This window comes from Hyla sarda, chromosome 6 (genome assembly GCF_029499605.1).
Source record: "Hyla sarda isolate aHylSar1 chromosome 6, aHylSar1.hap1, whole genome shotgun sequence".
Lineage (NCBI taxonomy): Eukaryota > Metazoa > Chordata > Amphibia > Anura > Hylidae > Hyla > Hyla sarda.
Genome location: NC_079194.1, coordinates 195,259,342 through 195,287,266, shown reverse-complemented (window position 1 = coordinate 195,287,266; position 27,925 = coordinate 195,259,342). Strand labels below are relative to the sequence as shown.

General features: G+C 45.2%; 1 protein-coding gene across 4 annotated transcripts in view; it reads right to left on the bottom strand.

The window, feature by feature from the left end:
* The window catches only part of NUDT7 (nudix hydrolase 7), a 42,535-nt gene extending 35,330 nt beyond the window's left edge, over window positions 1-7,205 (bottom strand). For 2 of the 4 annotated variants that reach the window (XM_056526111.1, XM_056526110.1), the window contains exons 1-3: window positions 7,020-7,205; window positions 4,626-4,773; window positions 1,811-1,969 (exon numbers count right to left, since the gene is read on the bottom strand). In XM_056526111.1, the coding sequence (XP_056382086.1) occupies window positions 1,811-1,969; window positions 4,626-4,773; window positions 7,020-7,060 (348 nt within the window). In that variant the 5' untranslated portion in view covers window positions 7,061-7,205. The remainder of the gene's footprint in view (window positions 1-1,810; window positions 1,970-4,625; window positions 4,774-7,019) is intronic. The other 2 variants (XM_056526112.1, XM_056526113.1) reach the window with 2 other exon arrangements.
* Window positions 7,206-27,925: the final 20,720 nt, after the last annotated feature.

Sequence of the window (27,925 nt, the reverse complement as noted above, 5' to 3'; positions counted from 1 at the left end):
TAATATTGGTCTCAGTATACAAGATTTGGTAAGCAACAGTATGATGGTAATATGGCTGGTGATCATATTCCGTCTTGTATACTGGGATTATTGGTAATAATCTGTAATTTATTCATTTGATGAGCGGTTTGGGTGGAATAGGAGCAGGACAAAGGTGTGGTCAGCAGTGGAGTCTCGCAGGGGGCCCTTGCTTTATTTAGTCTGGGTGCCCTGAGTGTTGTCAGTCCACTTAAAGGAAATTTGTCAGGTTCCCAATGTGCTATCGGCCCTTCCTAGTATCTTTTAGATGAAGGGCACAGCGTACAGACACTGTGCCCATAGTCTTCCTTAGATGCCACAAGTTGTTATTAAAGTTGTTTCTAATAACCTGAAGCATCCAAGGAAGCTTATGTTCATGGTGTCCAAACGCAGCATCTCATTCTCAGACCCAGGCCTTGGGCTAGCGCTGACATTGCTGTCATGTTTCCCATGAATGTATGGACTTGTACAGAAGGCATCCTAAAAAGACTATGATAAACTAACTACAGTTTTTTCCTTGAGTCATTATTCTAGAGTTAGGTTCTGCTTCTGATATAAAGGAACAGCAACCCTGTGTTTTAGCTTTGCTTGGAGTGTTGCTTTAAAGCTTTTATCCAGGAACAGAAAAACAGAGCTAATTTCTTTCAAAAACAGCACCACATCTGTTCTCAAGTTGTGTGTGGTATTATAAGTTGGCTCCATTTACTTCAATGAAACTGAGCTGCCATACCACACATAACCAGGAGACAGGTATGGTGCTGTTAAGAAATCATCTCTGTTTTTTGTAATCCTGGATAACCCCATTAGCAATCCCTAAACAATCACCTATGTTTTATTGTAAAATCATTCCTACTTCAGGTAATGCAAACACAGAGTCAATAGAGAATAAAAAAAACAAGGCATGGTCACAAGTCTTCTCAGCAGAACCTGCCTGCTCAGCCAATTACTGACCACAGCAGTTTCTTATTTCAGTGATTGACTGAGCAGACCGCACCCGCTGTCAGCAACAAGCAATGTGGAATAGGGGGCTGGAAAGTGCTGGCTTGTGAGCTACAAGGGACTGAGGTAGGTGAGTATAAGTTTTATTTTTTATTTTTACTGCTGCCCCAGAAACAGATCACTTTTTCTTTATACTAGAATATTTAGATCTTTCAATTCCCCACAGTTTATATAAGGGTTTATCAGTGGATCAAGATACTTCAATAAATGATAGACTATAGTGTGGCTACAAGACGTAGCATAAAGGCTATCATAAAACAGTTCATAATTGGGTGTCAGGTAATAGTGAGGTATTTGAATATCCTGCAGCTTCTCTAGTCTATGCTGGATCACTTCTGCACATCCCATGATAATGTAATAAATGTTGTAAAAAATGAGGGCAGTGTTTATTAACTGCAGACCTAAAGGTACCTCCATCAGGTTATCACTTCAGGATATCCCATGTAGTCTACATTGACACTGTCGGTTGTGTCCGGCAGTTTGAAACCTGTTATTTTCGGATCGCGAATAGCGGGAGAAAAAATTGTGCTTGCACTATCTTTTTCTCCCACTATTCTCTCTCTGACTATAATAGGGTCCATCGTGACCCCTTATTGCCAGTTATGACCCGTCAAAATGACGGCCGTTAAAAAACTGCAAAAAAAAAGAAAAAAAGAAAAAGAGAGTTTGACGGCTGTTATTGCCGGGGCATAATGGCAGTGTGAAAGGGGCCATAAACAGACCTTTGTTATATTAAGGAGATCCTGGAAACATGACCTGAAGTCTTCAGTTAAATCCCCAGAGTAATCTTTACCTTGGTGAGACAAGGCATTAGCCTGCCAATGATTTCTACTTGCTCAGGGCACAGACCAATCTCTTCTTTGCTTTCTCTAAGAGCTGTCTGTATATCATCTTCATCTGTAGGTTCCTGTCTTCCACCTGGAAAGCACACCTGTCCAGGCATTGTTTGTAGCTGCAGACAAATATGATGCATTAGACATCTATAGGCATATAATATAGACATATTGCTCAAAAAAATATAGGGAACACTAAGATAACACATTCTAGATCTGAATGAATGAACTAATCGTATGAAATACTTTCATCTTTACATAGTTGAATGTGCTGACAACAAAATCACACAAAAATTATCAATGGAAATCAAGTTTATCAACCCATGGAGGTCTGGATATGGAGTCACTCAAAATCAAAATGGAGAACCACACTACAGGCTAATCCAACTTTGGTGTAATATCCTTAAAACAAGTCAAAATAAGGCTCAGTAGTGTGTGTGTGGCCTCCACGTGCCCGTATGATCTCCCTACAAAGCCTGGGCATTCTCCTGATGAGGTAGCGATTGGTCTCCTGAGGGATGACCTCCCAGACCTGGACTAAAGCATCTGCCAACTCCTGGACAGTCTGTGGTGCAACGTGGCGTTGGTGGATGGAGTAAGACATGATGTCCCAGATGTGCTCAAATGGATTTAGGTCTGGGAAACGGGCAGGCCAGTCCATAGCATCAATGCCTTCCTCTTGCAGGAACTGCTGACACACTCCAGCCACATGAGGTCTAGCATTGTCTTGCATTAGGAGGAACCCAGGGCCAACCGCACCAGCATATGGTCTAACAAGGGGTCTGAGGATCTCATCTCGGTACCTAATGGCAGTCCGGCTACTTCTGGCAAGCACATGGAGGACTGTGTGGCCCCCAAAGAAATACCACCCCACACCATTACTGTCCCACCACCAAAGGGTTATGCTGAAGGATGTTGCAGGCAGCAGAACGTTTTCCATGGTGTCTCCGGACTCTGTCACGTCTGTCACATGTGCTCAGTGTGAACCTGCTTTCATCTGTGAAGAGCACAGGGCACCAGTGGTGAATTTGCCAATCTTTGAGTTCTCTGGCAAATGCCAAATGTCCTGAATGGTATTGGGCTGTAAGAACAACCCCCTACTGTGGTCGTTGGGCCCTCATACCATGCTCATGGAGTTTGTTTCTGACAGTTTGAGTGGACATGTGCACATTTGTGGCCTGCTGGAGGTCATTTTGCAGGGCTCTGGCAGTGCTCCTCCTGCTCCTCCTTGCACTAAGTTGGAGGTAGCGGTCCTGCTGCTGGGTTTTTGCCCTCCTACGGCCTCCTCCACATCGCCTGATTTTTTTAATTTTCTATGGACATTGCTACTACGCTGAATAAAGTCCGGATTTTCTTTGAAGTCAAGTGGTGAGTGCAGACATTTTTCTTCTTGCATAAAGATATCGATTCACATCGCCTGATGTACTGGCCTGTCTCCTGGTGGCGCCTCCATGCTCTGGACACTATGTTGACAGACACAGTAAACCTTCTTGCCACAGCTCACATTGATGTGCCATCCTGGATGAGCTGCACTTCCTGAGCCACTTGTGTTGGTTGTAGACTCTGTCTCATGCCACCACTAGAGTGAAAGCACCGCCAGCATTCAAAAGTGACCAAAACATCAGCCAGGAAGCATAGGAACTGAGAAGTGGTTTGTGGTCACCACCTGCAGAACCACTCCTTTATTGGGGGGTGTCTTGCCCATTGCCTATAATTTCCACCTGTTGTCTGTTCAATTTGCAAAACAGCATGTGAAATTGATTGTCAATCAGTGTTGCTTCCTGAGTGGACAGTGTGATTTCACAGAAGTGTGATTGACTTGGAGTTACATTGTGTTGTTTAAGTGTTCCCTTCAGTTTTTGAGCAGATATATACATCCACAGACACACACACACACACACACATATATATATATATATATATATATATATATATATATATATATATATATATAGATTAGTTAGGAGTAGCCGTATTAGTCCAGTGATGCAAAAAGCAAAATCATCGGTAGTTGCAGTATCTTGTAATACCTTTTTTATTGGACTAACAAGATTTTGTAGAGACAAGCTTTCGGGATTCCTCCCTTTATGAAGTCATAAGCATTTCTATATATATATAGTAGTTTTTTTTATTCATCTTGATATTATTTTATTTTGTGCACACAAATTCTGTAGCGCTGTATGTAGTGTCTCTGTATGACTGTTGAGTGTATGACTCTATGAGTGTCTCTGTATGACCAGCTACCATTGTAAGAAAGTTTTCGGTTTGCTGAGAGTCTTAAGATTTGTTTTATGCATATTATGTGTATAAGTTACTAGAGGGTTTAGCAAATGTGTATTTATACATTGTACTTCATATATTTTATTTATTTATATTTTTTATACACTGTACACAGTATAATGATGCTTTGGTCACATGACACTCTAGCCAATGATTGCAGGATTAGATGCCTAGTTAAACCTCTCTATCCCTGAGCAAAGGGTGGACTCAAGCCTGTCAGAACAAATTAGATAGATGCAGTCAGGCTCAGGTCTTCCCAATAGAAAAGAATTCTGAATCATGGCTTCACTGAATTACACCGATTTCTTTGTTGGCCTGTCAGTGCCATAACCAGTGTATGGGATCTCTGCTCATTCATTAATGGGAGAATCAGCATTAGTGTGGTGGGTAAATGATAAAGCTAACACTTGTTCTCTCTTAGAAAAGAGCATGTTGAGAGCATATATGGAGTACAACGTCACAGAAAGTCACAGCAAAGATTCATAGTTGACTTACTTGCATTGATCTGACAGTGAGGACGAGATGGGGTTTTCCTTGTCTAATTAACAATGGGAGCAGGATAGAAGCTTTCGTCAGAGGAATGTGACTGTATTGACTGCCGACATCATATTTCCCAAGGAGGCTCTTGATCTTCTCCCTAAGACTTGTCATAAAACAGATAAAAATAAGCAACGGAATTCACTGTGCAGACTTAAACTATACCCATGGACCTAGGACATTATCTCCTCACTTTAATTATATGTTGCAGCAGGGATATGGTTTAGATGAACGAATCCTCAGTGCATTGGGATAGGATGTCACAGGCCTGCAAGGTGACCAAATTTTGAAGGCAAAAAACTGGACACCCATTACATACAACATACAACCATACACCCATTACATACAACACTGCCACCATATTTGCCATGATAGTGGAATATATAGTGGAAGATACCAGCTGTACGAAAGCCCTGCATAGAAGTGATTACAGTTACATCTAGTGACTGACAGGTGATGTCTTCTCTGATTAGAGTTGTTCATTTTCCTATCCTTCTCTATCCAGCCTAGACTGCCATGAAGATTTCCCCTGGCCAAGACTTGTCTCCACAGAACCTGCCACACAAACATTAAGATTTCTTTCCTCAAGACAATGCCTACTTCTTTGCACCCCCATGTGTATTGCCTTAAACAGCATTAGTGCCCTCTCTGTGCCCCATAGTTGTAGGCCCCCCTTTCTGTTCCCCCATAGTTGTAGACTCCCCTGTCTGTGCTCACATGCAGTAGTTGTAGACTCCTCTCTACCCCCCATTTTTTTTGTAGGCTCACCTCTAGTTTTCGGCTTCCCTCTCTGTGTCCCTATAGTTGTAAGCTCCTCTCAGCCGCAATAGTTGTAGGATCCTCTTTCTGCGCCCCTATAATTGTTGGCTGCCCTCTCTGTGCCCCATCATTGTAGGCTCCCCTCTCTGTGCCCCATAGTTGTAGGCTCCTCTTTCTGTGGCCACAGTTATAAGCTCCCCTCTCTGTGCCCTCATAGTTGTTGTAGGCTCTCCTTTCTGTACCCCCTTAGTTGTAGACTTCCCTTTCTGTGCCTACATAGTTGTAGGCTCTCCTCTTTGTGCCCCCATAGTTGGAGGCTCCCCTCTTTGTGCCCCTATAGTTGGAGGCTCCCCTTTCTGTGCCTCATAGTTGTAGGCTCCCCTCTCTGTGCCCCCATAGTTGTAGGTTCCTCTCTCTGTACCCCCATAGTTTTTGTAGCCTCCTCACTCTGTGCTTCTATAGTCGTAGGCTTCCCTTTCTGTTCCCCTATAGTTGTAGGCGGCCCCAGACATACTACCCCACTTTGTCACTCCTCTGGTCTGGGGTTGTGGCTTACTGCTATGGAGTAGGTCCCCGGATCGTGGAAGCATTATGTAGCATATTAGCATACCCTTTTTTTTTAGACATGGGCATACGTTATGGCACAAATTTATGCCTGCTGGCTCATAGCTATGTAGATTTGGTGCAAAGATAACCAAAAGATGCACCAAATGTAGTAAGAAATATGCGCGTCTTAAAAAATCTTGCGTGTTATACTTTGTACCTTAAAATAAGTCTGGAGTCTAAAAAGCCAGTATTGGTAAATTCCCTCCTTCATGACCAGAAGCTACAAAGAACACACAGTGATATGCAAGCATTCTCGACAACGCTTACCTTGGTCCCATACACAATTCGGCAGTGGGGCTGTTATGTGCTGCGTGACCAACAACTTTGCCTCAAAACTGCACTTGGTTTTACAGTAAATTGTTGCAGATTTACAATACAGCTTGTACAATGAGCTCCACTTGTACACAATACTGCAATGCAGCTCTCTTATGTACAGGCACCCTTACTGAGCTGAGTTTCTGCATCTAAAATGTTATAATGTTAAAGGGTTTATCTAGGAAATAAAAAACAGAGCTAATTTCTTCCAATAACAGCACCATACCTGTCCTCAGCTTGTGTATGGTTTTTCTACTTGGCTCCATTCACTTCAATGGAACTGATCTGCAATATCACATACAACCTGAGGACAGACGTGCTGCTGTTTTTTAAACAAATCAGCTTTGTTTTTCTCTTCCCGGATGACCATGCTACTGATTCTTACAGAAAAACAGTCCAAAGTAGTAACATTTAGACTATGTTCCGCATATTCCAATGAATGGGTCTAGCGGGGTGATGCTGTGGTATACGCTGGTGTTCCAGTGTCCGGTGCTGACGATGTATACCACAGAAATTAGCATTGGACATGTGTGAACACAGCCCAAATGACAGGTCTAGCTATGCTTCATACAGGGGATCTACTTCCTGTCTGCCGTGGAGCTACAGAACAATCCTGTCTCTTCCTGCTTGTGCTCCACTTCCCTGCAGTTCCATAATCCATGTTATCCTTACCACATGTGATCAGGACTTTGCTCACTGCTGCGGGGACACATGTCGACTGTCCCTCCCAACCCTCAGCAGGGGCACACATCACCCACCGTTCCTGATATAACAGCAGAACAGTCAGACCTCAGCCATTATAGTCACGTCACTGTGCCCAGAGGAGGAGGGGAGGGGACAATGCTCATGCTACAGCTACAAACTCAGATATGTGCACGCTGGTCAGCTGACTGTAGTTACGTCTTTGTTTAATCATGTGGCATTTAACCCCTTCTTGACTAGGCTTGTTTCCCAGATTCATGATCAGACACACTTTAGTATGTGCAGATTTGAAAGCTATAAAGTTTCTTCTCATTTAGTTATTCACATGATTTTTGCAGCATTTTGTCGTCAGGCTTATTTGTATGTCATTTTTATAGTAGTACAGGTTTATTTTTTGTGATATTGGAGGAAAATGTAAAAACGGAAATGAATAGACTTGTCTGTGCTACAACTATTGATAAAAAAATAATAATGTAAAAAAAATAAAGTGCTATTAAAATACTGTATTAGGGAAACAGCAGTTTACTTTACCTGTAACCCCCACACCTGACATCACGCAATGCCCCCTCGTGATGTCCCGCCACGCCCCCTCAATTCTTGTCTATGGGAGGGGGCGTGATGGGCGTCACTCCCCCTCCTATAGACATGAATGGAGGGGCGTGGTGTGATGTCACGAGGGGGCGTGGCGTGACATCACATCTCCAGTCCCGGAAACAAAGAGGTTTCCGAGACTTGAGACGCAGCCCCGCATAGAATGCGGGTGCTGCCATGGTGATCACTGGGTGTCCCAGAGGCAGGCCCCCTTCTGTCAGACATCTTATACCTTATCCTTTGGATAGGGGATGAGATGTAATTGGCCGGAATACCCCTTTAACTTCTACACTATTAGGGGGTACAAGTGCATCGGGTAATACACAAGGCGGGACCCCATGATCTCTTTTTTCTCTTCCTATCTACAGGAAAAGTTAGGGCATGTGCCCTGGATACATGTGCCAGCAATGCCACTTACAGACCCTAAGCTGGGGGCCACAGTGTATGTGTTGGCTCTTGCAGCCATGGGCCTCTCCGAGCGCTAAACTGCCCATGCTGAGATCTGCCACTGGATGTCACTATAATAAAATATTACCGGGTGAACTTTCGAATCTCACAGGAACTGTGTGGGTTATTTATTGTGGTGTCCCGGTACCGTAAGGTATACCGTACCTTGTATGGTGGTCCCCAAAGTCAGAGTTACTTCATTTCAGTAGCATCTTCCTGGTGGGATAACCCCTAGTCACCTCTTCTTTCTTTAATTTTATGATGTTTACATGTATAAGTAATTACAGTGGTCCCTCAACATACGATGGTAATTTGTTCCAAATGAACGATCGTTAGTTGAAACCATCGTATGTTGAGGGATCCGTGCAATGTAAAGTATAGGACAGTGGTCTACAACCTGCGGACCTCCAGATGTTGCAAACATACAACTCCCAGCATGCCCGGACAACCAATGGCTGTCCGGGCATGCTGGGAGTTGTAGTTTTGCAACATCTGGAGGTCCGCAGGTTGAAGACCACTGGTATAGGACGTTATACTCCCCTGTATCCGCCGCTCACCGCTGCCCTGGATGTCGCCCTCCATCGCTGTCGCTGCGTCCCCGGACCGTCTCTGCTGAGTCTCTTCATCGCCGCTACGCACGCCGCTCCTATTGGATGACGGGACGGCGTGCGCGATGACGATGATGGAGAGCGCCAGCAATGCAGCGGATTCCGAAGAGGACGGTCTGGAGCACCGGTACAGGTGAGTGACACCCACCGGACCACACGGGGCACCTTAAACGGCTATCCGGCAGCAGCTGAAGCAGTCAGCGATGCCGGATAGCCGTTTATGCGATGGCCCTGACATAAAAAAACATTGTATGTTGATGCTGCCTTCAACATGCGATGGCCTCTCAGAGGCCATAGTATGTTGAAATGATCGTATGCCGGGGCCATCGTAGGTCGGGGGGGTCACTGTATATATTTAATTGTCTATATAGTGTTTCAGGACCTTAGGTCACATGACTAATGTTACTTCTTTAGGTTATGCTTAAGGACCTTCCAAGGTCACATGGTATGGTCACATATCAGACCATAATCCTTTGTAAGGAGAATTGACATATGGTATGGACCAATGAGCTGAAGGCCAGCCCCTGCCCATATAAGGGAGCTGCCAGCCAATCCTCGCTCTCTTGCTCCTGAGCTGCAAATCAAGCAGCATTCTCTCTTGGGTTCCGGACTAGCAGAGAGAGAGAGAGAGTGGATCCGTGCAACTTACAAAGACAAGACCAGGCCAGAAGCCGGCAAATTCCACAACTTGTGAAACCGTGAGTTTAAATAATAAAGCTAGCGTGACTACTGAACCTGATATCAATCCCCTAAATCCAGTGTAACAGCGCATATTAACATCCTAAGCTCTAGAAACTCACGAAGTCCCAACCAGCTGTCAAATTTCAGATAGACTCTGTTATATGGACTGTTCCTGTTTAAGTCTGCATAAAAGCTGCAGTAAAAGTTCCGACAGTTTTCTGAAAATCTCCGGTTGTGGACAATCATTTATTTACTATCTCCCTATCGCTCTCGGGGCGGGTGGCGGTAGGACAAGCATACAGAGAAAACTCTCACCCTGGCGTCACGACAGTTAAGGGTTAAACCAGTGCCCTTTCATCACTGCACAGCTACACCCCATATACCCTACAACCCAAGGCTACCACATTATCAATAATGTTCTTTGATAGATAATTTTTATTTTATTTATATGGTTGCACTTTTTTTTGTCTGTGCTGCGCCAAATGTATCATATTGTCACAGTGACCGTGATAAATTTTACGCAAATCCGCACAACCACACCCAGATCATTTTCTTCCGGCGCTTTCAGATCACATCTATCCTTCTTCTGAGTAGCTTGTTTGTCCATGTGTTTGCCTTATTTCCCTATTTTTTTTCAATTTAAGACAAATTCATGTCTAAGGGTGTGTTCACACGACTGTCTGTCCCCGTTTTTTCCCCCCAATTAGGTTCTGTTGTTGCTACTTGTAATTGGATTACAAATGGTTGTAAAATAAGAGATCACTTGAAATAATCCATAGTGAAAAACTCCAGCACTTCCAGAGTGGATAAAAAAAGTATAGAATTTATTCAATCTCCGTGGAGGTAAAAAACATGCATAGAAGGCAGGAAAATACGATAAAAACCGACGCGTTTCGTTAGCCTTTGTCAAGATATGAACTCTTTAGCCTTAAGACATGAATAAATAGTAAATCTTACAAAGATCTGCCCCCTTCATTAGGTAGACACCGGTGGAGCTGCAAGTGAAACAATTTAACCCCAAAGTTTCCAGTAAGAAAAAAACATAGTCATTATATCTAGCTTGTTATATAGTATACATTTCTTAAAATCAACACATAACATTGTATGTAAAATCAATTTGTGCCGCAAATGTATAACATGTATCCAACACCGAAAAAAAAATATATATATGTGAATATACACTAATTTTTACTAGATAGTATTCATGTAATTTGTAAGGGGAAAATCACGTACAATCCGCATGTGTGAACATGTCTCAATGTGAAATAACTTGATAATGAAAATGATACAAGTCTGCACCAAATGAGTCTGCATGGTGAGAAGCGGTGAACAATCGTATTACACTTGTATGAAAAAAACGCACAGTGTGATCATGTCCCACCTGATATACTTATCAGATACGCCCAATCCATTTACTTATTATGTAAGTGCGCTCATGATTATGTGAGCATGTGAACAGGTCTCTAAAAATTCAGAGACTGAAGTACCTGTCCATACTGATATAGGCGCGGCCATAGCTGAAAGTGTGAACATGTCTCAATGTGAAATAAACTTGATAATGAAAATGATATAAGTCTGCACCAAATAAATCTGCATAGGGAGAAGCGATGAACAATAGTATTATACTTGCATGACAGAACCGCACAGTGTGATCATGTCCTACCTGGTACACTTGTCAGATACGCCCAATCCATTTACTTGTTGTGTGAGTACGCTCATAATTATGTAAGAATGTGAACAGGTCTCTAAAAGTTTATACACTGAAATACCTGTCCGTGTTAGTGTAGACACGACCATAGCTAATAGTGTGAACATGTCTAAATATGTGTTACGCCGAGCGCTCCGGGTCCCCGCTCCTCCCCGGAGCACTCGCAACATCCTCGCTACGGCAGCGCCCCGGTCAGATCCACTGACCGGGTGCGCTGCGATACCGCCTCCAGCCGGGATGCGATTCGCGATGCGGGTGGCGCCCGCTCGCGATGCGCACCCCGGCTCCCGTACCTGACTCGCTCTCCGTCGGTCCTGTCCCGGCGCGCGCGGCCCCGCTCCCTAGGGCGCGCGCGCCGGGTCTCTGCGATTTAAAGGGCCACTGCGCCACTGATTGGCGCAGTGGTTCTAATTAGTGTGTTCACCTGTGCGCTCCCTATGTATACCTCACTTCCCCTGCACTCCCTCGCCGGATCTTGTTGCCATCGTGCCAGTGAAAGCGTTTCCTTGTGTGTTCCTAGCCTGTGTTCCAGACCTCCTGCCGTTGCCCCTGACTACGATCCTTGCTGCCTGCCCCGACCTTCTGCTACGTCCGACCTTGCTCTTGTCTACTCCCTTGTACCGCGCCTATCTTCAGCAGTCAGAGAGGTTGAGCCGTTGCTAGTGGATACGACCTGGTTACTACCGCCGCTGCAAGACCATCCCGCTTTGCGGCGGGCTCTGGTGAATACCAGTAGTAACTTAGAACCGGTCCACTAGCACGGTCCACGCCAATCCCTCTCTGGCACAGAGGATCCACCTCCTGCCAGCCGTATCGTGACAGTAGATCCGGCCATGGATCCCGCTGAAGTTCCTTTGCCAGTTGTCGCCGACCTCACCACGGTGGTCGCCCAGCAGTCACAACAGATAGCGCAACAAGGCCATCAGCTGTCTCAACTGACCGTGATGCTACAGCAGCTACTACCACAGCTTCAGCAATCATCTCCTCCGCCAGCTCCTGCACCTCCTCCGCAGCGAGTGGCCGCTTCCGGCCTACGACTGTCCCTGCCGGATAAATTTGATGGGGACTCTAAGTTTTGCCGTGGCTTTCTTTCACAATGTTCCCTGCACTTGGAGATGATGTCGGACCAGTTTCCTACTGAAAGGTCTAAGGTGCCTTTCGTAGTCAGCCTTCTGTCTGGGAAAGCTCTGTCATGGGCCACACCGCTCTGGGACCGCAATGACCCCGTCACTGCCTCTGTACACTCCTTCTTCTCGGAAATTCGAAGTGTCTTTGAGGAACCTGCCCGAGCCTCTTCTGCTGAGACTGCCCTGCTGAACCTGGTCCAGGGTAATTCTTCCGTTGGCGAGTACGCCGTACAATTCCGTACTCTTGCTTCCGAACTATCCTGGAATAATGAGGCCCTCTGCGCGACCTTTAAAAAAGGCCTATCCAGCAACATTAAAGATGTTCTGGCCGCACGAGAAATTCCTGCTAACCTACATGAACTCATTCATCTAGCCACTCGCATTGACATGCGTTTTTCCGAAAGGCGTCAGGAGCTCCGCCAGGATATGGACTTTGTTCGCACGAGGCGTTTTTTCTCCCCGGCTCCTCTCTCCTCTGGTCCTCTGCAATCCGTTCCTGTGCCTCCCGCCGTGGAGGCTATGCAAGTTGACCGGTCTCGCCTGACACCTCAAGAGAGGACACGACGCCGCATGGAGAATCTCTGCCTGTACTGTGCCGGTACCGAACACTTCCTGAAGGATTGTCCTATCCGTCCTCCCCGCCTGGAAAGACGTACGCTGACTCCGCACAAAGGTGAGACAGTCCTTGATGTCAACTCTGCTTCTCCACGTCTTACTGTGCCTGTGCGGATATCTGCCTCTACCTTCTCCTTCTCTACTATGGCCTTCTTGGATTCCGGATCTGCAGGAAATTTTATTTTGGCCTCTCTCATCAACAGGTTCAACATCCCGGTGACCAGTCTCGCCAGACCCCTCTACATCAATTGTGTTAACAATGAAAGATTGGACTGTACCATACGTTACCGCACGGAGCCCCTCCTAATGTGCATCGGACCTCATCACGAAAGAATTGAGTTTTTGGTCCTCCCCAATTGCACTTCCGAAATTCTCCTTGGACTACCATGGCTTCGACACCATTCCCCAACCCTTGATTGGTCCACAGGGGAGATCAAGAGCTGGGGTACCTCTTGTTTCAAGGACTGCCTTAAACCGGTTCCCAGTACTCCCTGCCGTGACCCCGTGGTTCCCCCTGTAACCGGTCTCCCTAAGGCCTATATGGACTATGCTGACGTATTTTGCAAAAAACAAGCTGAGACTTTACCTCCTCACAGGCCTTATGACTGTCCTATTGACCTCCTCCCGGGCACTACTCCACCCCGGGGCAGAATTTATCCTCTGTCCGCCCCAGAGACTCTTGCTATGTCTGAATACATCCAGGAAAATTTAAAAAAGGGGTTTATCCGCAAATCCTCCTCTCCTGCCGGAGCTGGATTTTTCTTTGTGTCCAAAAAAGATGGCTCCCTACGTCCTTGCATTGACTACCGCGGACTTAATAAAATCACGGTAAAGAACCGCTACCCCCTACCTCTTATCTCTGAACTCTTTGATCGCCTTCAAGGTGCCCACATCTTTACCAAACTGGACTTAAGAGGTGCTTATAATCTCATCCGCATCAGGGAGGGGGACGAATGGAAAAACGGCATTTAACACTAGAGATGGACACTTTGAGTATCTGGTCATGCCCTTTGGCCTGTGCAACGCCCCTGCCGTCTTCCAAGACTTTGTTAATGAAATTTTTCGTGATCTCTTATATTCCTGTGTTGTTGTGTATCTGGACGATATTCTGATTTTTTCTGCCAACCTAGAAGAACACCGCCAGCATGTCCGCATGGTTCTTCAGAGACTTCGAGACAATCAACTTTATGCCAAAATGGAGAAATGTCTGTTTGAATGTCAATCTCTTCCTTTCCTAGGATACTTGGTCTCTGGCCAGGGACTACAAATGGACCCAGACAAACTCTCTGCCGTCTTAGATTGGCCACGCCCCTCCGGACTCCGTGCTATCCAACGTTTTTTGGGGTTCGCCAATTATTACAGACAATTTATTCCACATTTTTCCACCATTGTGGCTCCTATCGTGGCTTTAACCAAGAAGAATGCCAATCCTAAGTCATGGCCTCCTCAAGCGGAAGACGCTTTTAAACGGCTCAAGTCTGCCTTTTCTTCTGCTCCCGTGCTCTCCAGACCTGACCCATCTAAACCCTTCCTATTGGAGGTTGATGCCTCCTCAGTGGGAGCTGGAGCGGTCCTTCTACAAAAAAATTCTTCCGGGCATGCTGTTACTTGTGGTTTTTTTTCTAGGACCTTCTCTCCGGCGGAGAGGAACTACTCCATCGGGGATCGAGAGCTACTGGCCATTAAATTAGCACTTGAGGAATGGAGGCATCTGCTGGAGGGATCAAAATTTCCAGTTATTATCTACACCGATCACAAGAATCTCTCCTATCTCCAGTCTGCCCAACAGCTGAATCCTCGCCAGGCCAGGTGGTCTCTGTTCTTTGCCCGGTTTAATTTTGAAATTCACTTTCGCCCTGCCGACAAGAACATTAGGGCCGATGCTCTCTCTCGTTCCTCGGATGCCTCGGAAGTAGAGCTCTCTCCGCAACACATCATTCCTCCTGACTGCCTGATCTCCACTTCTCCAGCCTCCATCAGGCAAACTCCTCCAGGGAAGACCTTCGTCTCTCCACGCCAACGCCTCGGAATCCTCAAATGGGGTCACTCCTCCCATCTCGCAGGCCATGCGGGCATCAAAAAATCCTTGCAACTCATCTCTCGTTTCTATTGGTGGCCGACTCTGGAGACGGATGTTGTTGATTTTGTGCGGGCCTGCACTGTCTGTGCCCGAGATAAGACTCCTCGCCAGAAGCCTGCTGGTCTCCTTCATCCTCTGCCTGTCCCCGAACAGCCTTGGTCTCTGATTGGTATGGACTTTATTACAGACTTACCCCCATCCCGTGGCAACACTGTTGTTTGGGTGGTCGTTGATCGATTTTCCAAGATGGCACATTTTATTCCTCTTCCTGGTCTTCCTTCAGCGCCTCAGTTGGCAAAACAATTTTTTGTACACATTTTTCGTCTTCACGGTTTGCCCACGCAGATCGTCTCGGATAGAGGCGTCCAATTCGTGTCAAAATTCTGGAGGGCTCTCTGTAAACAACTCAAGATTAAATTGAACTTTTCTTCTGCTTATCATCCTCAATCCAATGGGCAAGTAGAAAGAATTAACCAGGTCCTGGGTGACTATTTACGGCATTTTGTTTCCTCCCGCCAGGATGACTGGGCAGATCTTCTACCATGGGCCGAATTCTCGTACAACTTCAGAGTCTCTGAATCTTCTTCCAAATCCCCATTTTTCGTGGTGTACGGCCGTCACCCTCTTCCCCCCCTCCCTACTCCCTTGCCCTCTAGTTTGCCCGCTGTGGATGAAATAACTCGTGATCTTTCCACCATATGGAAAGAGACCCAAAATTCTCTCTTACAGGCTTCATCGCGCATGAAAAAGTTTGCCGATAAGAAAAGTAGAGCTCCCCCCATTTTTTCTCCCGGAGACAAGGTATGGCTCTCCGCTAAATATGTCTGCTTCCGTGTTCCCAGCTACAAATTGGGACCACGCTATCTTGGTCCTTTCAAAATCTTGTGCCAAATTAATCCTGTCTCTTACAAACTTCTTCTTCTTCCTTCTCTTCGTATTCCTAATGCCTTTCATGTCTCTCTTCTTAAACCACTCATCATCAACCGTTTCTCTCCCAAACTTATTTCTCCCACTCCTGTTTCCGGTTCTTCGGACATCTTTTCCGTAAAGGAGATACTGGCCTCCAAAAAGGTCAGAGGAAAAACTTTTTTCTTGGTTGACTGGGAGGGCTGTGGTCCTGAAGAGAGATCCTGGGAACCTGAGGACAATATCTTAGATAAAAGTCTGGTCCTCAGGTTCTCAGGCTCCAAGAAGAGGGGGAGACCCAAGGGGGGGGGGGGTACTGTTACGCCGAGCGCTCCGGGTCCCCGCTCCTCCCCGGAGCGCTCGCAACATCCTCGCTACGGCAGCGCCCCGGTCAGATCCACTGACCGGGTGCGCTGCGATACCGCCTCCAGCCGGGATGCGATTCGCGATGCGGGTGGCGCCCGCTCGCGATGCGCACCCCGGCTCCCGTACCTGACTCGCTCTCCGTCGGTCCTGTCCCGGCGCGCGCGGCCCCGCTCCCTAGGGCGCGCGCGCCGGGTCTCTGCGATTTAAAGGGCCACTGCGCCACTGATTGGCGCAGTGGTTCTAATTAGTGTGTTCACCTGTGCACTCCCTATGTATACCTCACTTCCCCTGCACTCCCTCGCCGGATCTTGTTGCCATCGTGCCAGTGAAAGCTTTTCCTTGTGTGTTCCTAGCCTGTGTTCCAGACCTCCTGCCGTTGCCCCTGACTACGATCCTTGCTGCCTGCCCCGACCTTCTGCTACGTCCGACCTTGCTCTTGTCTACTCCCTTGTACCGCGCCTATCTTCAGCAGTCAGAGAGGTTGAGCCGTTGCTAGTGGATACGACCTGGTTACTACCGCCGCTGCAAGACCATCCCGCTTTGCGGCGGGCTCTGGTGAATACCAGTAGTAACTTAGAACCGGTCCACTAGCACGGTCCACGCCAATCCCTCTCTGGCACAGAGGATCCACCTCCTGCCAGCCGTATCGTGACAATATGAAATGAACTTAATAGTGAAAATGATATGTCTGTGCCAAATATGTAATGAAATGACAAATATTTAATGAATGAATATATGTCCAGATGAACGGATAATAAATTAATGAGTAGTGAATACTCGATATGTAAATAGCTAATGATTCATAATGCAAAATATTTATGTGAATATCAAATGAAACATAAGAAATTAATTGATATATTTTAATGTAATGTATATAGTAACTATGTATCCATGCAATTTTGAAAAGGGTGGGAGATGAATATAGATTTGGTAAGTAGATGATACATTTCTATATGTCCATGTTATAAACAATTGCAATGTAAATTTACATTCGTCTGAAGAAATGTAACATATGAGGTAAAAAATGCTAATAAAAAAAGCATGATATCCGACGTAAAATTCATGCCTTTTGGCATTCTTGTGTCCACATAAAGTATCCAAAATACTTCACGTGAATGTAACTTTTTAATCCAATCCCCTTCTCTTACTGTTTTTTTGACATGTTCTACAGCTATGACTTTTAATTTACTGACCCTTGATGTTGTTCCCTAAAGTGTTTTGATGCTCCCGAGCATTTGCGGGCAAGGGTAGTGAAGCGGGCCCCCCACTATATGTTCGGAGATTAGTTTTTTAAGAGGTCTACTTGTTGAACCAATGTACTGTTTCTGACATTCTGTACAGCTAATACAGTACACAACATGTGTTGTCATATATGAAATGTAAGTTTGATTTTTAAAGCTACGTGTGGTAGTTGTATAGATGACATTTTCTGCTTGCACAATGTATTTACATATGGCACACTTACCGCGACCACACAGAACACTACCAGTATAATTTAGCCATGTTTTCGATTGTACCGCGTCCTTTAAAGAAAATAAGCTTGGGGATAATTTGCTGCCTATTGTATTATTCCTTTTTGCCACAAATCTGCAACCATCTTGAAGAATATCATTTAAAATGGGATCATCATTTAAGACCGGTAAGTACTTAATGATGATATTTTTGATTTTGGAATATTCTTTGCAGAATTTTGTGGAAAGTACAGGTTTCGGGTTTTCTTTGGAGTTGGATACATTGTCACACAATGCCCTTTTGTCTTTCAAAAAATCAGACCTAGATTTGTTTATGACCCTGTTTTTTGCTCTACCTATGATGCCCCTGCTATATCCTCTATTAAATAATCTTGATTCTATGATGTTACATTCACGAAAAAAGGCATTGTCAGTAGAGCAAAGCCTACGGGCTCTAATAAATTCCCCCAGGGGAAGATTGTCAATAGTGTGTTTTTCATGTGAACTTTTAGCATTTTTATCGTAATTTCCTGCCTTCTATGCATGTTTTTTTACCTCCACGGAGATTGGATAAATTCTATACTTTTTTATCCACTCTGGAAGTGCTGGAGTTTTTCACTATGGATTTTTTCAAGTGATCTCTTCCTGTATTGTTTGCCTCGTGGAGCGGCCACGTTTCCTGTGCACCCAGACTGGATGAGCAGCAGAGACCAAACACTACGAGGGTGAGCTGTATATATTTTCCAGTTTCTCTCTGTAAAATAATCCCTTTGATGTCAATGGGATTTTTTTTTACAATCCTTTCACATCCGTTTGCACCCTTCTGCACTCATTTCCATTTTTTTACAGGAGAAAAGATGGTGCATGCAGTTTTTTTTTTATGCCGGCAAAAAAACTGAAGAAAAAACTGATACAGTAAATTTAACATTGAAGTCTATGGAAAACGGATGAACCTTTAATGTCATCTGTTTGCATCCGTTTTTTTTTATATCCTTTTTGATCCGTTTTTACTTCTGAGCATGCTCAGAACAAAAAAAAAAAAAAAAAAAAACATCAACAAGAATACAATGATAAATAACCCCCTTTGGAAATAGCTGCCTGTAGCTTTAATAAGGCACATGAGATACTGCCCAGTCATGCTTTTATTAATTTGGTATAACTTCTCTGCAGTGGGCCACAATACCCAAAGGGGCAATCTAGTGTAGAGTTGGGCTGAGGCCTGTATTCCTAGATGGAAGCTTCTTATTCTACAGACGAGGTAGAGAGGTTGGAGACTGCGCAGGATAGCTTGCCCACTAAGGCTAGGTTTACATTATGGAATCCCAGCTGACTGAATCATGTACAATGTATTTTGCCCGTATTCCACCCAAAAAATTACTGAGTTAATTCTTTCGACAGAAAAAAAAACTCTGGTGCTTGGAAATTCCATAGTATGAACCCAGCATGAACCCAGTCTAAAAGTGGCCATTTGGAACGCGTATACAGAGCTGTTGTACTGTGGTTATAGATAAAACATTTCTTTATCTGTTGTACTAAAATGACTCAACAATAAGACAATGCTGCCACCTCCTGGTACAAATAGCAAACTGCAGTACATTTTCATTTGGAGAAATAAATAGATGGCAACAAATAATGAAAGGTGATAGACAATAAGCAGAAAAGTTTTTAAAAAGATGAAATAATATTTTAGGACAAACTGATCAGTGCAAGTCATATCTTATTTAAGCAGACCTGTCAGCAGTTATAATAACTAACAGATCTATACAGAGGTCGAGTAGAGGTGTGCATACATACCTGATGTCTTGGCAATACAGCTTGATGATGATGATCTTTGTTGTCATTAATGTAATTTATAAACTCAGATATTACATTGGAGACTGGAGCTTGTGAGCGTATTCCCAGGACATAATCAATATAGCACCCATACCAGATAATATGATGAGGGACCGGTCCCGTTTCACTTCCACCCCCTCCCGACATGTGAAGATACCTCTTGTGGAATCATGACCATCGAATTCCGTGAGTAATTTTCCTTCTACTATCCAGATAATCTGATGACAAAAAGAATTATCAGCATTCACCCCATTAAAGGGGTTGTGTATCATAAGGGGATTTTAGTACTTACGTGCCAGACAGTAATGGACATGCTTAGGAAGGATCTTTGCTTGCCTTGGGGCTAAATGGCTATGTTGTGAGATTACCATAACGCTGAACTTTTTTGTGAACTGGCTATTTCCTGTTGAGTTTGTTCCCTCAAATGACTAATCCCATAATTCCTTGTTTGTAAGTGTGAGGTCACTTTTCTCCCTCCCACACATCAGCCACCCCACCCATTGAAACATACCTGTGTTTTCTTCAATACTATAGACCATTGATTTCAAACCAGGGTGAATCCAGCTGTTGCAAAACAACAATTCTTGCAAAATGATCTTCCTCCCACTCAGCTGTCACTCCACTCATTGAAGCAGGACAGGCTCCCTTTGTACACCTGACTAATGATGCCATGTCTCGGGCCGCACTGTAACCTGGGAAAACCTAAGACAACAGTCATTTTGTATGCTGTTAAAAATAAACATTGGGGCAAAAATCACAGAAGAATTGTGAGACCACCATCAAACACAGGTACAAACACTATATTATGAACTGTTCCTGTAGCATAGTCAAATAAATAAAAATAAAAAACCAAAATACCCCTTTAACAAGCACTAAAACCAGGGGTACAATTTTTGGAATAAAGAAGAAGTATCCAGCATCCAGGTCAATTCCAAGGGTATACTTAATTTGGAGATTTGCAGATACATGTACAACACTCTGACGCGTTTCGCGCGTTAGCGCTTAGTTATAGACTCTATGACTAAGCGCTAACGCGCGAAACGCGTCACAGTGTTGTACGTGTATCTGCAAATCTCCAAATAAAGTATACCTTTGGAATTCACCTGGATGCTGGATACTTCTTCTTTGTTCCTTGATTGTGCAGCCGGGGGGCGGAGCTGGCAGATCAGAGCACGGGTGAAATCAGGCTCGAGGTGAGCTGTCTCCATTTGGATATTTAATTTTTGGAATACTGCCACTGCAGTTTTTGCGCCAAAGCCAGAAGTGTATTTCAAAGGAATGGGAAATATAAATGTGGTGCCTTGGGGGGGGGGGGGGGGGGTGTATGGCAGTTGGGGTGTTGCTATGCGGTATATCAGGGGTGTAATTAACTCTTGTCAGTCGTGACATCAGGGTGAGAGTTAATACTGTATAGCTTGGCCTATCGCTGCCCTTCCCAAAAGTGATAGGGAGATGTAGAATAACGTAATGTCCACAACCAGAGCTTTGCTGAAAACTTTCAGAAACTTTACTGAAGATTTTCTGTAACATGGGATACCAGGAAAAGTCCTTATAACAAAGTCTATATACAGCTTAGCAGAGATTGACGTATGGTTGGGACTTTTGTAAGTTATTTTGCTTAGTAGGATTTTGTAAGCACAGATGCGCTGGATTTAGGGGTTTGTTTAGGTCCAGTGATCCTGCAAGTATTTGCGGGGAAGTTATAAGAACTCACTGTTTGATTCAGGCCGAGGCCGGCAGGCTTTGTCCCAGTAATTGCCGATGACAGCTGCACAGATCTTTTCTCATCAGCAGCCCACGAGGAAAAAGAGCACAAACTATTGGACGCAGCTCCTTTATATGGGCAGGGGCTGTCCGTTTTAGGATTGGTCCATACAATCTGGCATTCACCGTTACAAAGTGTTATGGGTAATCACATGACCCATGAACCACCAAAAGTCCTTTTACCTACCATAGAGTTCTGAAGCCCCGTCACATGACCCGAAGGCCCTGCGACGCTATGCAGGTAATAACATATTATATACAGTATTTACACACTTAATTTAACACCATATTAACTAGATGAGGGGTGACTGGGGATGACTAGGGAAGCGGACCCCCACAGTTCCTAGGAACTCTGACTTTGGGGACCCCCAAGCAAGGTACGATATGCACAACGGTACCGGGACACCACAAAGGAAGAACTTACACTTCTCCTTTCCACTGGATCCACTTTTGACTTCGGCTCAAAAACTGCTGTGACACTTTTCCAAGAAACGTCAGAAAAAGCCTGTGTGGAAACCTAGCCTAAGCCTGCTACAGGACTGAGCTTGCTTTAAAGCCAGTGAGTAATGGCTTTGAACAGCAGTCTGGACTTAACACTTAAGCCGGACATCCGCAATCATGCCAATTTCCAGTATTAACCTTTTAGATCCTGAGTTCAAAGCTGATTGCAGGAGCCTCAGGCAGCCTGTATAAGCAGAGCGCTGATAACACTGATCTGCGGTGGTCCCAATCAGCTTTGATTTAAAAAAAAAATTTAGATGCCGCAATGAACTTTGATCGCGGCATCTAAGGGGTTGATGCCAGACATTACCACGATTAGTGATGTCTGGCATTAGCCACGGGTCCCGGCACCTGAAAGCACCCTGCTATGGCATAGGCTCAGCTCCTGACCCTCTGTTATAGAAGGGGAGCGGGACAAGAGCACACAAGTACGCCCTTCATCCTTAAGTGGTTAATGGAACCACACAAGTGTACAGCATAAATTCAAAAAAGTCCAGAATTGCATATTTTCACTTCATATACCAGAAAAAAAATGAATAAATGGTGTTCAAAAAGTCCCAATAAAACAAAAATGGTACTGATTAAGACTACAGATCGCACCAAAAACAATGAGCCCTCAAGAAGCCGCATTTATGGAACAATAAAAGTGTTTAGGGGACAGACCAGGGCAATTGATAGCATTCAGAATATTGGCAGACTAAATGTGCCAAAGGGTTCTTATCTGCTGACATATTCTATGTTTTTATGACAGGTGACGTAATAAAATTTACCTTATCCTGCTGAACTTCACTTGGCATTAAAAAAGGGCTATCTGGCAGGAGAGTTTTGTTCCCCCCCAAAACTATGCCCATTGTGTGGGAAACAAAAAACAAAACCTTTACTCACCTCTAGCATTTCCGGGTTGCCTTTGGTGTCCCGCTCCGATCCCTAACAGTGATCGTCTTCTTGAACTGCTGCATGATGTTTTGGGCTCTGGAAGTACCTGAGCCCAATGTGTCATACTGCCGCTCAGCGAATCGCTGGCCTTGAGGACATCGCCTATTTACTAAATGGCAATATGACAGTCACGCTGCAGCTCAGAAATAAAATCAGATCGGGGGACAGGACCCTGGAAGCACCGCGGGAGCACTGTAGGTAAGTAGAGGTTTCTTTTTATAATATGTCACACACAATGGGCATAGTTTTGACCTCCCCCCTCCCACCAGATAACCCCTTTAATTTCCCTCACTGAATACAGTGGAGAAAAATGTGTTTAATATATTTGCTTTCTCCTATTACACAATTTCCAGGAGCCACTACACTGATGCCTTCCTCTGTGTCAGTCACTACACTGGTTGCCTATTTAGTGCATAGTACAAAATCCTCACTCTCGCCTGCGAAGCTCTCCGCAGTGTTGCACCTCCCTATATCTCCTCTCTTATCTCTGTCTACCATCCTACATGTGCTCTCCACTCCGCTAATGATTTAAAACTAATATCTTCTACAATCTGTCACTCCCTTTTCCAAGATTTGTGCTGCACCAGTTCTCTGAAATACAATGCCCCAAACCCTCACTTATACCTGACGGATCCAGCGGGGGGGGGGGGGGGGGGGGGGGGGCTGGGGGTGGTGGTTGGGCAATGGGGGGGAACTATACTGCCAGCCTAATGTGGGTGGGGGGGGCTATACTGTCTACCTAATGTGGGGGAACTACGACCTAATGTGGGGGAACTATACTGCCAGCCTAATGTGGGTGGGGGGGACTATACTGTCTACCTAATGTGGGGGAACTATGACCTAATGTGGGGGGAACTATACTGCCAACCTAATGTGGGTGGGGGGGACTATACTGTCTACCTAATGTGGGGAACTACGACCTAATGTGGGGGAACTATACTGCCAACCTAATGTGGGGGAACTATACTGCCAACCTATTGTGGGGCGAACTATACTTCCAGCCTAATATGGGGGAACTATGCTGCCACCCTAATGTGGGGGGAACTATACTACCAACCTAATGTGAGGGGGGGGGGAACTATACTGTCTACCTAATGTGGGGGAACTATACTGCCAACCCTAATGTGGGGGGAACTATACTGCCAGCCTAATGTGGGTGGGGGGGACTATACTGTCTACCTAATGTGGGGGAACTACGACCTAATGTGGGGGAACTATACTGCCAGCCTAATGTGGGTGGGGGGGGACTATACTGTCTACCTAATGTGGGGGAACTATGACCTAATGTGGGGGGAACTATACTGCCAACCTAATGTGGGTGGGGGGACTATACTGTCTACCTAATGTGGGGGAACTACGACCTAATGTGGGGGAACTATACTGCCAACCTAATGTGGGGGAACTATACTGCCAACCTAATGTGGGGCGAACTATACTTCCAGCCTAATATGGGGGAACTATGCTGCCACCCTAATGTGGGGGGAACTATACTACCAACCTAATGTGAGGGGGGGGGGGAACTATACTGTCTACCTAATGTGGGGGAACTACAACCTAATGTGGGGGGGGGGGGGACTATACTGCCAACCTAATGTGGGGGGAACTATACTGCCAACCTAATGTGGGGTAACTATACTGCCAACCTAATGTGGGGAGACTACAACTAATGGGGGGAAACTATACCACCAACCTAATGTGGGGGAACTACAACCTAATGTGGGGGGGGAACTATACTGTCTACCTAATGTGGGGGAACTACAACCTAATGTGGGGGGGGGGGGGACTATACTGCCAACCTAATGTGGGGGGAACTATACTGCCAACCTAATGTGGGGGGGAACTATACTGCCAACCTAATGTGGGGGAACTATACTGCCAACCTAATGTGGGGTGACTACAACCTAATGTGGGGGAACTATACTGCCAACCTAATGTGGGGGGACTACAACTAATGTGGGGGAACTATACTGCCAACCTAATGTGGGGGGGGGGAACTATACTGTCTACCTAATGTGGGGGAACTACAACCTAATGTGGGGGGGGGGACTATATTGCCAACCTAATGTGGGGGGAACTATACTGCCAACCTAATGTGGGGGAACTATACTGCCAACCTAATGTGGGGGGACTACAACCTAATGTGGGGGAACTATACTGCCAACCTAATGGGGGGGGACTACAACTAATGTGGGGGAACTATACCACCAACCTAATGTGGGGGAACTGTAACCTAATGTGGGGGGGGGGGACTATATTGCCAACCTAATGTGAGGGAACTACAACCTAATGTGGGGGAACTATACTGCCAACCTAATATGGGGGAACTATACAGCCAACCTAATGTGGGGGAACTATACTGCCAACCCAATGTGGGAGAACTACAACCTATTGTGGGGAACTATCTTTGGAGGGACATATCACCAAAGGTAAGGTACATATTGAAGTCTCTCATCGGTCTCCTGTTCACCCACACTATAACCCAGTGTATTGAGTCTTATGTGGGTGGACAGGATGACCATTTTACTTTAACTGCCCAGTTTAACCTAGCCTCCATTTCTCCCATGTCACAGTTTTCCTCAGATATTATGAAATCCAGTTTGTCAATTTTATTGGTAAGACTTTTGACATTGGTTAGTATGTAATGTAGTGGTGTATGAGATTGTTTTTTTAAATTAAGCCTATCCCTATTATCTATTATACACCTCCCTCTGCTTCACTTCAAGGAACATGTATAAGTCCCAGTTGTTGATCTACGCTATCATGTCCTTTTTTGTGTGAGTGCTCCCCCCCCCCTTCAGCAGGTAGGGCAAATTTAAACATTATTTTTTTGGAGTGTCAACCACCTTTTGTCATATGCATGTATCGGTTGACCTACATGCAAAATTCCTTTAATCCCTGCAGAATTGAAAAAAAACAAAACAAACATTTTACCTCCCCTGAGGAAATTCAGGTTGACTTCAGACAGCAGAAAGGTTAGGTAAAAGCTTTCCAAACAGCCTACCAGGTAAAAATGATGTCCCTAAAAATAGCAGAATGGTTTATATGGGGTGGCAAACACGAGGTGAGCATGAAGACAAGAATAGAGATGCCAAGGATAGACTAGATCGGCCTACAAAGCATAAAAAGAATGTTAACTACAATCATGTATCTAAACTAGCACATGCCTAAACTGGTCTCCCAAACATCAATTCTTGGAGTGCTATTCAGGGTCTTTTCCCAGCCCAGATAAAAAAAAAGTTATTCTTATGACAGCAGTGTGCTTTATAATGATGGGCAAAGCTGATAAAGTAGCTTGGGAAAACTGACAATCATCAGAAGGTCGCATTGCCTTGAAAAGTTATGAGAGATGTGACCAGTGTTTTTATTTGGAGGGGAGGAAAGTTAGACAGTATAGGAATGAGCGGGAGGGAGCAATTTTTACAATAAGTTATGTGATGTGGGTCTTTACAAGGTCCACAAGGACTCTAATTTAGCTTTTTGTTTGGTCAATCTGGTAACCTGAAAAATTACCAAAATGGGAAAAAGTTGACATCAAAAGGCAAAATGAGTTTTAGTGTCCGACATGGAATGGAAGACATTGTACATGAAGAGAGCCAGCCATGCCACAGAAGGCACCCCTGTTGTGTACCTTTGGAGTAAAGTAAAGGAGTAAACATGACAGAGAAAGCTATGAAAATGATCAGTCACCCAGAATCTGTTCAGCACCTTGCTGAGCCAGTCACAGTACATCCAAAGCCTTTTCCCAGATTCTAAAGCCAAGAGGATTGGCTTTTCTCTTGGCTCGGGTAGTCCTGGATTTGATCTAAGATTGTAAGGACCTTACAAATGTTAGGCTATGGCTGAACGCTTCTTAACCTTTTGGGGACGGAGGGCGTACAGGTGTTCTCGTACTAAAGGACGGAGGACGTACCTGTACGCCCTCCGTGTTTCCGATCACCACCGCACGCCGGGCGGTGATCGGACCAGGATTACTGCAGGCATGATCGCCCAGAAAATAAGTGATCAGAGCTGTCATAGACAGCTACGACCATTCTAAGGGATAGGAGTAAGGTGGCAGGGGTGCCACCTCCTCCTATCCCCTGCCATTGGTCGATCAGGATGGATCGACCAATGGCAGTTGGGGGCGGGTTAAAGTTAATTTCCCCCGCTCTGCCCACCGATCGAAGTCCGACAGAACGGGGGGATATTTCCAGCGGCCAAAGGCTGTCTGGGCATGCTGGGAGTTTTAGTTTTGCAACATCTGGAGGGCCACAGTTTGGAGACCACTGTGTAGTGGTCTTCAAAGTGTGGACCTCCAGATGTTGCAAAACTACAACTTTCAGCATGCTCTGACTGTCTGGGCATGCTGGGAGTTGTAGTTTTGCAACATCTGAAGTGGCACAGTTTGGATATCACTATATAGTGGTCTCCAAACTGTGGCCCTCCAGATGTTGCAAAACTACAACTCCCAGCATGCCTGGACAGTCTGGGCATGCTTGGAGTTGTAGTTTTTCAATATCTGGAGGGCTACAGTTTGGAGACCATTACTTAGCGGTCTCCAAACTGTTCTTCCCCAGTTGTTGCATAACTACAACTCCTAGCATGCCTTTTGGCTGTCAGTGCATGCTGGGAGTTGTAGTTTTGCAATAGCTGTAGGCATACTGGTTTGGAAACACTGAGCTAGAGTCTGTTTCCTAACTCAGTGATTCTAACCCGTGAGCCTCCAGCTGTTGCAAAACTACAACTCCCAGAATGCCACAGCTCAAACTCCCAGCGGAAAACTCACTGTGAACTTCCACCTGTGTGAATGTACCCTAAAAACACTACACTACCACATAATAAAAAGTAAAACACTACATATACAAATACACCCCTTACACGTCCCCCCCCCTCCAACAAAAATGAAAAACGTTTCATTTGGCAGTGTTTCCTAAACAGAGCCTCCAGCTGTTGCAAAACAACAACTCCCAGTATTGCCGGACAGCCATTGACTGTCCTGGCAGGCTGGGAGTCTTGCCACAGCTGGATGCACACTGTTTGGGAAACACTGCTGTAGGGTTTTGGTGGAGACAAGCCCCATCCTTGTATCCGGGTCCACCCCTATTGCAAATTCCTCATTTAGGCCTCAAATGCGCATAGCGCTCTCTCACTTCAGAGCCCTGTCGTTTTTCTCCTTTTACTCCTTATGAAAAAGGTAAAGTTGGGGGCTACACCAGCATGTGTAGCCCCCAACTTTACCTTTTTCATAAGGAGTAAAAGGAGAAAAACGACAGGGCTCTGAAG